The sequence below is a fragment of the Hylobates moloch genome, unplaced genomic scaffold, assembly GCF_009828535.3.
Source record: "Hylobates moloch isolate HMO894 unplaced genomic scaffold, HMol_V3 SCAFFOLD_14, whole genome shotgun sequence".
Lineage (NCBI taxonomy): Eukaryota > Metazoa > Chordata > Mammalia > Primates > Hylobatidae > Hylobates > Hylobates moloch.
This window is the reverse complement of record NW_026652289.1, coordinates 68,427,477-68,442,502: the sequence shown is the minus strand read 5'-3', so window position 1 is coordinate 68,442,502 and position 15,026 is coordinate 68,427,477. Positions and strand designations below refer to the sequence as shown.

The following is a 15,026-nucleotide window of genomic DNA, read 5'->3' as shown; positions in this document are numbered from 1 at the left end:
CCTGACCTCATGATCCACCTGCCTCGGCCTCCCAAAGTGCTGGGATTACAGGCGTGAGCCACCGCGCCCGGCCTCTATGTTCTTTTTTTTTTTTTTTTTTTATCTTGAAAGTTAAAATAATATAGCTACGGTGGGCTGAATAATGGTCCCCCACCATGATGTCCTTATGCTAATCACCAGAACCTGTGACTGTATTACATTTAATGGTTTTGCAGGTGTGATTAAATTAAGGATTTTGAGATGAGGGGATTATCCCAAATTATGTGAGAAGGCCCAAAGTAATCACCAGGAACCTTATAAAAGGGAGGCAGAGGAAGATATTACCACAAAAGGGGAGAAGGCAATGTGATGTGGACGCAGAGATCCAAGTGACATGTCCTGAGAATGGGGGAAAGAACCACAAGTCAAAGAATACAGGTGGTCACTAGAAACTGACAAAGGTAAAGAAATGATTCTTTCCTCAGTCTCCAGAAAGGACCAGCCCTGCTTACACCTTGACTTTTACCCAGTGAAACTGATTTTGGATTTCTGAACTCCAGAACTAAAAAGAGAATCTATCTTTTTGTTTTAAGCCACCAAGTTAGTGGCAATGTGTTACAGCTGCAATAGAAAAATAATGTAATAATAGACTTACAGGAAAATGTAATTGCAAGCTCATTAAAGCCAGACCCTAAATTATTTTATATTTTTACAATATAAATTTTTACATTTGACATAATAATTTTTGCATTTCTAGGTTATTTTGTCTCTATTCCTAACAGTACATTTTCAAAGTTTCTAAGAATTTTCATCTAAGAAAATCAGATGTATCAAAGCAAAATGCCTAAAAAATACTTACCTACTTAATTTCTTCAGAATGTGTTGGAGGATGTTAAATAAATTGGAAATCCTAATAAACAAAAGAAATTCATGTAAAATTAAACTGCAAAAAACTTATTTTTAGCAATTATAGCTCCTCAGGCAGAGAAATGCCCTCAATAACAACAACAAAAACAGTAGATGAGATAATGTAATACAAAAAATACTGAAACTTATTTCTATTTGGATTAAATTACGATATTTACTTAATTTTTGGCATTTCTTTTTTTTTTTTTTTTTTTTTTTTGAGATGGAGCCCTGCTCTGTTGCCTGGGCTGGAGTGAGTGCAGTGGCACAATCTCTGCTCGCTGCAACCTCCACCTCCCGGATTCAAGTAATTCTCTTGCCTCAGCCTCTTAAATAGCTGGGACTATAGGCATGCGCCACCACACCCAGCTGACTTTTTTGTGTTTTTAGTAGAGACAGGGTTTCACCATGTTGGCCAGGCTGGTCTTGAATTCCTGACCTGAGGTGATCCACCCGCCTTGGCCTCCCAAAGTGCTGGGATTACAGGCATGAGCCATGGCGTTGGGCCAATTTTTGCCATTTCATGATTTCCTTTCATTATCATAATGTATTTAGCTTTTTGTGAGTCAGAGCAGTCGTAAAGAGATCACTATTTTATGTTCAAATTATATACTCAAAAAAAAAAAAAAAACCGCTGGCCGGGTGCGGTGGCTCACGCCTGTAATCCCAGCACTCTGGGAGGCCGAGGCAGGCAGATCACAAGGTCAGGAGATCGAGACCATCCTGGCTAGCACGGTGAAACCCCATCTCTACTAAAAATACAAAAAATTAGCCAGGCGTGGTGGCAGGCGCCTGTAGTCCCAGCTACTCGGGAGGCTGAGGCAGGAGAATGGCGTGAGCCCGGGAGGCGGAGCAGTAAGCCGAGATGGCGCTACTGCACTCCGGCCTGGGCAACAGACCAAGAATCCGCCTCAGAAAACCAAAAACAAACAAACAAAATGCTATGAGGTCTTTCGTAAAGCTAATATGCCGAAGAGTTTGTCTTTTAGAGATGGTGGTGAATTAGCTTCCAAAAAAACTGATAGGTACGTTAAACCTGTAATGACAGAGAGGCCACTCACTCGGGACAGGACAGCTAAAAGGAAATAAAACACAGGTATTTTTATTTTTATTTTTTTTTGAGACAGAGTCTCGCTCTGTCGCCCAGGCTGGAGTGCAGTGGCGCGATCTTGGCTCACTGCAAGCTCTGCCTCCCGGGTTCAAGCCATTCTCCTGCCTCAGCCTGAAGAGCAGCTGGGACTACAGGTGCCTGCCACCATGCCCGGCTAAGTTTTTGTATTTTTAGTAGAGATGGGGTTTCACCATGTTAGCCAGGATGGTCTCATCTCCTGACCTCGTGATCCGCCCGCCTTGGCCTCCCAAAGTGCTGGGATTACAGGCGTGAGCCACAGTGCCCGGCCAAATACAGGTATTTTGAAAATTTCTTTAGTAGTTCTTCTAGACATAAAGTCCGTCTGTGCATCCTTCCTTTCTTCCTTTTCTTCTTTCTTTTTTTCTCTCTCCCTCCCTCCCTCTCTTTATTTTTATTTTTTTGAGACGAGTCTTGCTCTTTTTGCCCAGGTTAGAGTGCAGTGGCGTGATCTCGGCTCACTGCAACCTCCGCCTCCTGGGTTCAAGCGATTCTCCTGCCTCAGCCACCTGAGTAGCTGGAATTGCAGGTGCCCACCACCACACCTGGCTAATTTTTGTATTTTTAGTAGAGATGGGGTTTCACCATGTTGGCCAGGCTGGTCTCGAACTCCTGACCTCAAGTGATCTGCCTGCCACAGCCTCCCAAAGTGCGGGGATTACAGGCATGAGCCACTGTGCCTGATCTCCTCCTTTCTTTTTTTAAAAAAACGTTTTTCATTGAGAAAAGCGAGGAAGGTGGAGAGTAGGGTATGGAAAAGCTTTTCTATTTACACAAGTAAAAAAAAAGTTACTGTTCAAGAGAAGCAGTCCTTGTAACAGAAGCAGACATACTGAAGTACAAGCAGAGAGTTCAAATTTGGATCTGGGACCCTTAAAAAACTATGTCAAACCTGTGAAAGCTGGAACTATGCAGCTAGTAGAAGTCAGAACCATTTCTTATCCTAAGTAGGAATCAAACATATTAACTACCAAGGCTGCAACTAGCTTAGCTGTGTGCTCTAGGGCACACCACTCTAATATTTCCTTATATAAAAAATGGAGATAATACTACCACCAGCCTTTCCTAGAAAGTTGTGAGAAGAAAATGGGATAATGATATTCATAAGTTATTTTGCTTTGCATTTAGACATTTAGAGTTCTGAGTACGATAAATTCATTTCAGTCACATGTATAATGATGCTTGCTAGAAGGGCAAACTTTGAGAAGTTAGACTGTCAAGAGTTTTTGACTGTACTATCCTTTCCCTTTCCTGTAATGGAGTAAAAGGTTTGCTTCCCATGCATGTTGGCCCCTTTGGCTCTAGCCTCCCTTAAGTAGAAAGGCTGGTACCACTGGCATTAGATTTAATTTGGAGATGGAGATAATATAAACGGATCACAAATTGGGTCTGGGCTCCACCAATGGATGAATGAATAAAATGTGATTACACACACACACACACACACACACACACACACACACACACACGATGGAATATATTCGGCCACAAAAGAAATGAAATTGTTATTTGCATCGTGGATAGAACTGGAAGTCATTATGTTAAATATACCAGGCACAGAAAGACAAATATTGCATGCTCTCAATCATACGTAGAAGCTAAAAAAGTGGATCTCATGGAGATACAGAATAGCGGTTACAAGAGGCTGGGAAGGAAATGGATGGGAGAAATGAGAAGCTGTTTAAGGGGTTAGACAGAAGGAATAACTTCTAGTATTCAATACCATAGTAGGGAAATTACAGTTCATAATAATTTACTGTATATGTCCAAATAGCTAGAAGGGAAGAATTATAATGTTCCTAACACAAAGATAAATGTTTGAGGTGAAGGATATTCCATTTATCTTGATTTGGTCATTACACATTGTATATGGATATTAAAATATCACATGTAGGAACCAGGTGCGGTGGCTCATGCCTGTAATCTCAGCACTTGAGAGTCTGAGGCGGGTGGATCACAAGGTCAGGAGATGAGACCATCCTGGCTAACATGGTGAAACCCCATCTCTACTAAAAATACAAAAACTCAGCTGGGAGTGGTGGTGGGCGCCTGTAGTCCCAGCTACTCGGGAGGCCAAGGCAGGAGAATGGCATGAACCCGAGAGGCAGAGCTTGCAGTGAGCCGAGATCGCGCCACTGCATTCCAGCCTGGGCGACAGAGCGAGACTCCATCTCAAAAAACAAAACAAAACAAAACAAAAATCACATGTAGGGCCGGGCGCAGTGGCTCACGCCTGTAATCCCAGCACTTTGGGAGGCCGAGGCAGGTGGATCACCTGAGGTCGGGAGTTTGAGACCAGCCTAACCAATATGGAGAAGCCCTGTCTCTATTAAAAATACAAAATTAGCCAGGCGTGGTGGCGCATGCCTGTAATCCCAGCTACTCAGGAGGCTGAGGCAGGAGAATCGCTTGAACCCAGGAGGTGGAGGCTGCAGTGAGCTGAGATCACACCACTGCACTCTAGCCTTGGCAAAAAGAGCGAAACTCTGTCTCAAAAAAAAAAAAAAATCACATGTACCCCAAAATATGTATAACTGTCATCTACCAATAAACAAAAACAAAACAAAACAGTACATACTGCTGGCCAGGCATGGTGGTTCATGCCTGTAATCCCAGCATTTTGGGAGGCTGAGGCAGGCAGATTGCTTGAGTCCAGGAGTTTGAGATCAGCCCAGGCAACACAGTGAAACCCCGTCTCCACAAAAAATACAAAAATGAGCTGGGCATGCTGGTGCACGCCTGTAGTCCCTACTGGGGAGGCTGAGGTGGGAGGATCCCTTGAACCAGGGAGGCAGAGGTTGCAGTGAGCCGAGATCACACCACTGCACTCCAGCCTGGGTGACAGAACGAGACTCTGTCTCAAAAACACAAAGAACAAAAAACATGACAAAACAAAACTGAGTCCAGTGAGACCTCTATACATAAAAAGACTAAAAGTCTTGAAAATAATTTAAGCTTAAACAATAAAGAAAAATTAATGATCACATTAACAAATTTTTCAATTCTTGCCACAAAGTAAACTTTCTTACTTGAGTGCTGAAAGCTTTTCTTTTAATTCTTCTGAGGTAATTTCTTCCAGCAGAAAAAGCTTTGAAGTAAATGCATCGACATGCCCTAAAATGAAATATCAAACTTAAACAAGCAATTGCAGTATTTAGAAAACAAAAAACCAAGTTATCCTGTCTCCTTAAAGATTACAAATTTTAATAACTGTGAAGAAATTTTACATTTTAAAAGGAGAAATACACATTTTATTACGTCTTAAGTAAAGCTATATTTTAAAATGACATAATTCAGATTATAAAACATTTAGATTCATTCTAAAATATTTGCTGAATATGTTTACACATGTCCACACATATGAAATCATTTCAAAGCCTACAATTTATGAACAACAACTATTAAAACACTGGTGTTTCTAATTCCTATTAAAGCTACATTTAACTAGCTGGGCGTAGTGGCGGGCTCCTGTAGTCCCAGCTACTCGGAAGGCTGAGACAGGAGAAGGGCGTGAACCTGGGAGGCGGAGCTTGCAGCAGTGAGCTGAGACTGCACCATTGTACTCCAGCCTGGGCCACAGAGCCAGACTCCGTCTCAAAAAAAAAAAAAAAAAAAAAAAAGAAAGTTACATTTGTATGGCGTTTATGAGGAGAATTACCTATGTATTATCAAAATAAGCAGATAAAAGCAAATGTACAGGGGCTTTCTAAGACACACTTGGTTCTTAAGATAAAAATTAGATTATGAAAATCTGGCTTAATATTTTTTAATTAGACTGGGTGTGGTGGCTCACGACTGAAATCCCAGCACTTTGGGAGGCCGAGGTGGGCAGATCACCTGAGGTCAGGAGTTCGAGACCAGCCTGGCCAACATGGTGAAACCTCGTCTCTACTAAAAATATAAAAAAATTAGCCAGGCATGGTGGTGGGCGCCTGTAATCCCAGCTACTTGGGAGGCTGAGGCAGGACAATTGTTTGAACCCAGGAGATGGAGGTTGCAGTGAGCCGATACAGTGCTACAGCACTCCAGCCTGGGTGACAGAGTAAGACTCTGTCTCAAAAAAAAAGAAAGGTTATTAAAGCACACCATAAGTTTTCCCACAGTTAAAAAAAAAAAAAATCAAAGCAGTCAGTTCCAAGTTTTACTTTTTTTTTTTTGAGACAAAGTTTCGCTCTTGCTGCCCAGGCAGGAGTGCAGTGGCATGATCTTGGCTCCCTGCAACTTTTGCCTCCTTGGTTCAAGCGATTATCCTGCCTCAGCCTGCTGAGTAGATGGGATTACAGGTTCCCACCACCAGGCCTGGCTAATTTTTTGTATTTTTAGTAGAGACTGGGTTTCATCATGTTGGCGAGGCTGGTTTCGAACTCCTGATGTCAGGTGATCCACCTGCCTCAGCCTCCCAAAGTGCTGAGATTACAGGCGTGAGCCACTGAGCCCGGCTGAAGTCTTACCTTTTTTTTTTTTTTTTTTTTTTTTTTTTTAAAGACAGAGTCTTGATCTGTCTCCTGGGCTGGAGTGCAGCAGCGAGATCCTGGCTCACTGTAACCTCCACCTCCGGGGTTCAAGCTATTCTTGTGCCTTAGCCTTCTGAGTAGCTAGGACTACAGTTGTGCGCCACCACTCCCAGCTATCTTTTTTTTTTTGGCATTTTTGGTAGAGATGGAGTTTCATCATGTTGGCCAGGCTGGTCTCGAACTACTGGCCTCAAGCAATCCACCTGCCTTGGACTCCCAAAGTGCTAAGATTACAGGTGTGAGTAACGGCGCCCAGACCTGACTCTCACTTTTTTTTTTTTACAAACACGTTATGAATCTAGAATTCCAAAAAACAAAACAGCAAATTCTCAATATGATGCTTTTGTTTTAAAAAGTAATGCATATGTTCTAAAACAAAACAGGTTGAGAGCTAACACCAAGGTCCTGAAATATACCAAGGAAGAGTGACATAAAAGATAGTCCCGGGTTAAATGTTATATAAGCAAGTCAACACAAAAATCATATGTATTGTACCATAGTTAAAAACATCAAATAGCGTGATGAGAATATAACACGTATCAATGTTGAAGACAAATTGTTTTTATTTTTTTAACTCCTAATATTTAGGTATCAAAACAAATTACCTGGAAAGCTGATGTCAATCACTGGGACAATTAAAAATGCACATAATTTAATGTTTCATTTTCTTACCAAGCCCCCTTTCATTTTATTTGCTTTATGCTCATACAAATAATTAGAAACATTTTTACTAGATGGCTTCCTTGTAAGACACCAAATTCATTTGTTCCCATACCTACTTATTATATGTAACACTCATTACACAGTGGCATTTCTAATAACAAAGACACATTGTAATGATTTAAAAACCATAGAAAGGAAATACTAAGCATAATAACTTTTAGATGTTTACTAATTATGTCTTTGAGAAGACTAATAGTTCTTACCTTTTGAAAGAAATTCATTTAAAAAAGTATTATAGTATATGTCAAATATGGTCTGTCAAAAATAACTATACAGAGAATACCATACTAAGTGCTCTGAGGATCTACCTCCTCAAGGAGTTCACAACTCTCAACATTGGAGCTTTCTAACCTGTGGGCCTCAAATAAGATATATATGTGCTTAAGATACGCATCACCTCAGCCCTTCAGGCAGCTAAGCAATGCTTGGGATGGCAAAAGCTTCCTGGCTATTGCCCTTCAGCCACAAGCAATCTCTCTTATATATCACAGCGTGCTGTACAAATATTTATGTGCATCAAGGTTGGAAAGCACTGATTTATAGAGGACAAATAAAATCTATACATAATAAAAATAAAGCTTATATATACAAGCATTCATTCATAAATATATGCACATAAACATATACATGCATACATGCATTCATATGTGTATAGGTACTCCTTGCTTTCCATGCAGTGTGAGGACCATAAAAACGCCCATACGGGCTGAAACCCTACAATTGTAACAATCAATAGGGAAAATTACAACTGTTTAGTTACCTTTAAAATTTTTATCAAACACTATAAATTCTCTGTCAATGAACAGAACAGTAAAATATTTTAGTACACTGTAATTCAAAAAATTTAAGTGTTTTCTTTATGAAACGTTAATGAAGAGCAGTTTGAACAGTGCTTGTTACCTTCTTGCACAACTTGTGATAGGAAGGAGGCATCTTTTCTTTTTCTTTTTTTTCTTTTTTTTGGACACAGGGTCTCTGGGCAGGCTGGAGTGCAGTGGTGCAATCTTGGCTCACTGCAACCTCTGCCTCCCAGGCTCATGCGATTCTCCTGCCTCAGTCTCCTGAGTAGCTGGGACTACAGGCGCATGCGACTACTGCCCGGCTAATTTTTTACATTTTAAGTAAAGACAGGGTTTCACCATGTTGGCCAGGCTGGTCTTGAACTCCTGACCTCAAATGATCCACCCACCTCGGCCTCCCAAAGTGCTGGGATTACAAGCTTGAGGCACTGCACCTGGCTGGATGCATCTTTTCTATGCCATGGTGAACTGTCATATTCCTAAGGATCAGCTTCCGACACTGCATCCTTGGTGCCTTCAATATCATGAAATTATCTTCAGGATTTGTTTAGTGTAAAATCTTATGCCAGTGTCACTTGTTCATCCTTTATGTGTCACAACGCTTTCACTAAGTTTGTCTGGCAGCAAATCTAGAGTCATTGGAACAATAGCAGTGCCAACATTCCCACTCTCTGTTATTTCCTCTGTAATTCCATTTATGTTCCATGCAAATTTCACTTCTGGCAGTATCACCTTTTGTTTATTTGCTTTGCTTTAATATTTGTTGGCCAATTCTTTTAATTATCTACTTTGGTAAAATATCACATGGGTTTATCACTGGGAGACAAAGAGTCAACACAACTGCATACTCTGCTTTCTGTGCATGAACTCAATGGGTACACAATAACCAATTATAAACAGACTTTGAAAGAAGTGACATGACTGGTCACTGATCATGATGTGCCTGTTACTTATGTAGTGATCTGTGGACTGAAGAGCCAGCAGTGAAGCTTATACTTTATACAATTACTCACTGTTAATACACGGTCATAACTAAAACTTGTGCTTATTGAAACTGTGTGCTAAGTGAAGACTGCTTATATATCAACTATACAGAATTGATAAATATTATACGGTTGGAGGGTGGATACAGAAGTTGCGATGAGACTATGTGGGAAACTGTTTTAAAGGAGTAAATCTTGAAGTTTTTATGGGGAAAAGATAAAAAGAGTACCGCAACTAGGGAAAGTGGGGAACATGTTTATAGCAAAGCAGAGCAAATAAACAAATCACAAGTGTGTTGATTCTACTGGAAAAAGAGACTATAAGCTATAGAACTGATTCTCAAAGTGTAGTCCTTAAACTAGCAGCATCAGTACCACCTGAGAAAGTCTTAGGTCCCAATACAGACCTAGTGAATCAGACACTCCAGGGTGGGGCCAGCAATCTCCACTTTTAAAAGCACTTCAAGTGATTTTCTTGAACATCTTCCTTAAATTAAAAGAGTATTATAACATTTAAAAAAACTCAAAAACTCAGATGTTATCCCCCCCCCACACCTACACCCACCAAAAAACCCCAAACAAACCAAAATCCCACAATCATACAATTAGTATATGCTTTTCACCAAACACTTGTCACAGAAGCCAAAAATACTATCCCAGTACATTGAAATGAAAGGCTCACAAGAGGATAGGATTCACAGAGAATAATCAGCAGTTAGGATTACTTAGGATTTTGCAAAATAATTAAAATGAAGTAATCCATACAGTTTATATTAAACTGTACATTTAAAAACTGAAACCTTAATTTTTTTTTTTGTCATGAATCTCCCTTCTCTGTCAGTACTTTAAACAAAATTTCACTCATAAGTTCTTAACTGGGCCTTTCCTAAAATGGATGTGGCTGGCAAATTGCATCCAAGTAGCTTAACGTTGAGATAGTTGGTGTGAGGTCTTTGGAGGAACATTGAAATTTTGGTTACAGAATGAAAATTACTACAAAAACTTCAAGTATGTGTATGAAGGAGGAGGAGGGAGGCAGTACATCACCAATCAGTGCATTTAGCTACTTCCTTTTTTGAGTTAAGCAGAAAGAATCAATTATCTACTTAATACTCTCATAAAACGTGAAAACAAAATACTGATTAACCAAAACAGGAAAAACATTTTAAGTGAATAACCTTTCTTTGATTAAGAAACACACCCTCATAGGATTTATTACATACAAGCAATCAAGCTACACACTATAACACAAAATTTTATTAGACTCAACACAGAATTTTATCAGACTCTGACCTTAAGCTGTTTATTGTCTAACAGGAAGAAGGGATAGGTGTTAAGAGAGAACAATAAAGTACAAAGTAACAAGTCACAGAGAAGTAAAAGACTGCACTGAGAGATCAACGAAAGCAAAAGACTACACAGAGGAGCAGTCTGAGATGATTAGGAGGGATTGAGATTTATGGGATGCATTGAGATGTTCGATATTGGACATTCTAGTGGGAGGAAATACTACCAATAATGACTAGCAAGTAATCTATTATGTGAGGATGTTAACTGTACATGAACTGAGCCAATGCAAATTGAACTTCAGCCTAATCCCCATACCCCAGCAAAACAAAACAAAACAAAGGAAAAAGTCATTTCATCAAAATATTTGAGGTTTTAAAAGTAGTGTCATTATAAGAAAATTTCAAAATAAATGTATAGATCAATAAATAGTTAACCAATTAACAGTACTCTTATAAGAACCTAGAAAACAAATGTGTATTTTTGATTATACTATTAAATAAGTGTTTCTAAAATAGGTCAGCGTGGTAGGTCATTCCTGTAATACCAGAGCTTTTGGAGGCTAAGGTACGAGGATTGCTTGAGGCCAGAAGTTCAAGACCAGTCTGGGCAATATAATGAGACCCCATCTCAAGAAAAAACAAAAAAATTAGCTGGGCATGGTAGCACACGCCTGCAGCCCCAGCTACTTGGAAGGCTGCAGTGGGGGGATCACTTGAGGCCAGGAGTTTGAGGTTACAGTGAGCTGATCACATGACTACACTCCAGCCTGGGCAACAGAATGAGACCCTGTCTAAAAATAATAAATACATAAATAAAAACTAAAGTAAAAAAGTGCAGAATAGAAGTATTCACAATTGAATTTACAAGCATGTAATTACAAGGAAATTAAAAAGGAGAATAAAGACTTTTGTATAACTTACCAACATAAAATGAGCTGTTGGAATGCAATAAACTTTCAGTCCATAAGCGACAAAGTTCACTTTCAGTCAGAGCTTCAACTCCATAACAAGCTTGATACTCTACTTTTGGTAGTACATAAACTGGAAATTGCTGCAATGCAAGATTATACTTTTTCAAAGCTCTATTAATTTACTATTAATAGTAAATACATTTGCCTATACAGCTTTGCCACTTTCAAAATGCCTTCAGGTAATCTTATTTCATCCTTTCAATTACAGCAGGATTCACACTGTAAGATGGATACATTCAGGCCTGATGAATAGAAGAATGTTTGGTGCCAAAAGGTGGATGGATAAAAGAGATCTCTCCTCACCATTCCCATTTGTGACCAAAATCAACATACCTCCCCACATAGGCAAGGTTTGATTTCGGTCAGGGAATGTGACTGACAGCAGAATCCTTGCAACAAAGCCTATAAGGCTCAAAGCCAGATGCTGGGAAGCACTGACTTTTTTATATACTAGTCATTCTCAAGAGGATAAAAAAGGTAGAAATTTTTTGCTCCTTTAAAGCATGAGTCGCATTGTCTTAGGCTCAAATACTCTGAGCAGCTTGTTTCATTCTACAAATGAAAGAGCACTAATGCCTACATTAACACCTGTTTGTCATTATCTTCAATTTAATGGCTTTATTTCAGACGTGAAGTATCTGACAAATTATCCATCCAAATTCACTGGTCAGGACACTACGTAAGTAAAATGACTGTACCTATTACTGGCCTAAGGGAGCATAAGCAAAGAAATACATGTTGTTCACTGTGCTTATGCTATCTCATATCTTCAAAGAAAACTCTACTCTTAACAGGAGTCTATTTCCAGTTGCAGAAAGAGAAACACATGATTTAAGGTACTTAACTTGCACAGATAAGGCTAATTAGTACTTCTGAAATTATACTAATGTGTCACCATTTATAGATTTGAAAATATTTCATCAGTATTTCTTAATTCTTGATTTTTACAAAGTGGCAAAGAGTGGGCTTGGTACAATGGTGGTGGTAAGAACAATTCAAATCCACTAATATTTTTGCTATCCACAGTAAGTGCTGTTTCATGTGACTGCCCTTGAACTACGTGCATGTGAGAAATCTGGTGATCTTGTTAAAATGTAGAATCTGGGGTGGAGCCCAAGGTTTTGCATTAATAACAAGCTATTGTTCCAGGGACCATACTTTCAGTAGGTAAGGCTTCCAGTGTGTCTTCTCAATTAAAAACAAAATTAAACGTGATTAGGATAATTTTACCATTAAAAGCATTTTACTATATAATTTTGCAAATGGTTATCTGCATATGATTTAGTCTCTCATAACTTTAGAGCAAAGAGGAGGTTGAGATAAAGAAATTTGCTCAGGCTGGGTGCAGTGGCTCATGCCTATAATCCCAGCATTTTGGGAGGCTGAGGTGGGAAGATTACTTAAGGCCACGGGTTCAGGATTAGCCTGGACGAAATAGCAAGACCCTGCCTCTACAAAAAATTAAAAAAAAAAATTAGCTGGGCATGTGGCACATGCTTACAGTTCTAGTTATGAGGCTGAGGTGGGTGGATCATTTGAGCCCATAAGTTCAAGGAAGCAGTAAGCTATGATCGTGCTACTGCACTCCTGCCTGGGCAACACAGCAAGAGTCTTGTCTCTTTTAAAAAAAGAACGAATGAAATTTGCTCAAGGACACATAGCTAGTTTACAGCAGAACTGAAAAAAGTTGACTGAGAAAAAGGATCACATTTCTGGATCTGAAATGGGTAACAGAGTTAATTCCATATATTTTTAAAAATTTTAAATATGTATTATTTCTAAAAAGCAAATACTTTGGGAGATTTTCTTTGATAAAACTACTCTATCTATAAAACCAAGTCCTAAAACCAGTTTAATTTCTGTATGTATTCTACTGCCATCTCCAGGAAACCAAGGGAAGAAAAGGCTTGAACATTTCATCTTTCCTTAGTATCCCAAAATTGAAGTAAAAATTTAAAGATAATCAAAATTTTCATAGTATAAAGTTTACTATTTTTTTCCCTTGATAAGTGGCTCCCCAAGTAAAAGCTTTTCTTGGTTCTGTTCCAATTTTTCACATAAAGCACTTAGGATACTTGGTTAATTGAGACAGACAGTAATAGATATTATGAAATCATCCAAAGTTCCTGGGTGTGGATTTCATAACCATGTATTGAACTCAGTAAATTCTGTTTTATATCTTGTGGTCCAAATTAGCCTCTTTATTATTATTGTTTTTTTGAGATGGAGTTTCACTCTTGTTGTCTAGGCTGGAGTGCAATGATGCAATCTCAGCTCACTGCAACTTCCACCTCCTGGGTTCAAGCAATTCTCCTGCCTCAGCCTCCCGAGCAGCCGGGTTTATAGGTGCACCACCAAGCCCAGCTAAGTTTTTAATTTTTTTAGTAGAGATGGGGTTTCGCCACGTGGGCCAGGCTGGTCTCGAACTCCTGACCTCAGGTGATCTACCTGCCTCGGCCTCCAAAAGAGTTGGGATTATAGGCGTGAGCCACCGTGCCTGGCCTAGCCTCTTTATTTTATCCCATCACTTGAGACTGGCTGATGTCTTATGTTCTCCTTTAAAGTGCAACTCTTATTAAGCAGAGTTTTGGTAAGGAAACAAAAATGATACTGGAAACTAAAATGACAACTAAAATAATTAAGAACTGAGGAAAAATGAAGAGATGAGGTTCTTGGACAGCAGAGGTTGAAGACACTTCTAAGTATTTCAAAGCCCTATCTAAGCAAGTTGGTTTTTAGGTAGGAAATACTAATGGGGGATGTACTTTTAGTGAATTAGTTTAAATAGTACCACTTACAACATTTTCAAACTGGTGCCTCAACCTCCCTAAAGTTCCCTTACTCAACAATACCACCCCCTCGCCATTTTCCTCATTTACTCAGTGCCTATTTACTAAATTTCCATAGGATAAAATATTTTGGAGAAACAGAGATGAATAGGACATGATTCCAAGGGGCATACATTTTACTAAGAGATTTAAACCATAAACTACTACATATAATAATGGGGGCAATATAAGCATTCACTGAAAATTTTAAAATTTTATTCTGAGTTTGACACAATCAGAAATATAAGGCTTCTATTTAGACAGTCTTTAGGGTGTAACTATTTTGACATATTTTGATGAAGAATGAATTTTCTCCTATAAGGTTATGTCTTGAAATTCACAAATTTCACCTTAGTCAAGTGAATTACAATGTCCTTACCAAGCTGTCTTGTTCAAGAATTAAACTGGTATCCAAAATTTCCCTAGGCTATTCTTACTTAAGAGATACCGGCCATCAACAATTTCTAAGTGCTGTAAGCTGAAAAAGAAATACAAAGTGGTATGGGTTCACATAGTAGGAAGTGAAAGAAATGAGGTTAGCCTCAAAATAAATCAGAGAGATAGCAAGAATTAAAGAAATAAAACCTTGAAAATACAATCTATAGGACTGATACTATATGTATTCGAGATGTTCAAGCTTATGGCTATTAAGTTTATTAGTTAACACAGATGAGGCAGGAAAAATTAGCAAATAAAGTCAAATCTTTTAATTCACAGGATGTTATAGCATTTATCTAGGAGGAGACTATCAAACCTATAGAATTTTGTCATACCTTGAGCTTCTCTTGTAAAGAGCACTAAAACCAAACAGTTTTCAATTAAAACCATTTGGTTTCTAAAATTTCAAGTTTGAATCAATGATAAAAACTAAATTATGTGAATTAGAAGTTTAATAATTTAGGAA

The 15,026-nt window shown here is 38.8% G+C and overlaps 1 protein-coding gene across 7 annotated transcripts in view; it reads right to left on the bottom strand.

Moving 5' to 3' along the window:
- The window catches only part of ICE2 (interactor of little elongation complex ELL subunit 2), a 68,512-nt gene that overhangs the window by 11,663 nt on the left and 41,823 nt on the right, over positions 1-15,026 (bottom strand). For 6 of the 7 annotated variants that reach the window (XM_032175271.2, XM_058427247.1, XM_032175267.2 and 3 more), the window contains 3 exons: positions 11,245-11,374; positions 5,044-5,128; positions 839-889 (listed from right to left, as the gene is read on the bottom strand). In XM_032175271.2, coding sequence (XP_032031162.1) covers positions 839-889; positions 5,044-5,128; positions 11,245-11,374 — 266 coding nt within the window. Of the gene's footprint in view, positions 1-838; positions 890-5,043; positions 5,129-11,244; positions 11,375-12,114; positions 14,601-15,026 lie in introns of those variants that run through there. The other variant, XM_058427248.1, reaches the window with a different exon arrangement.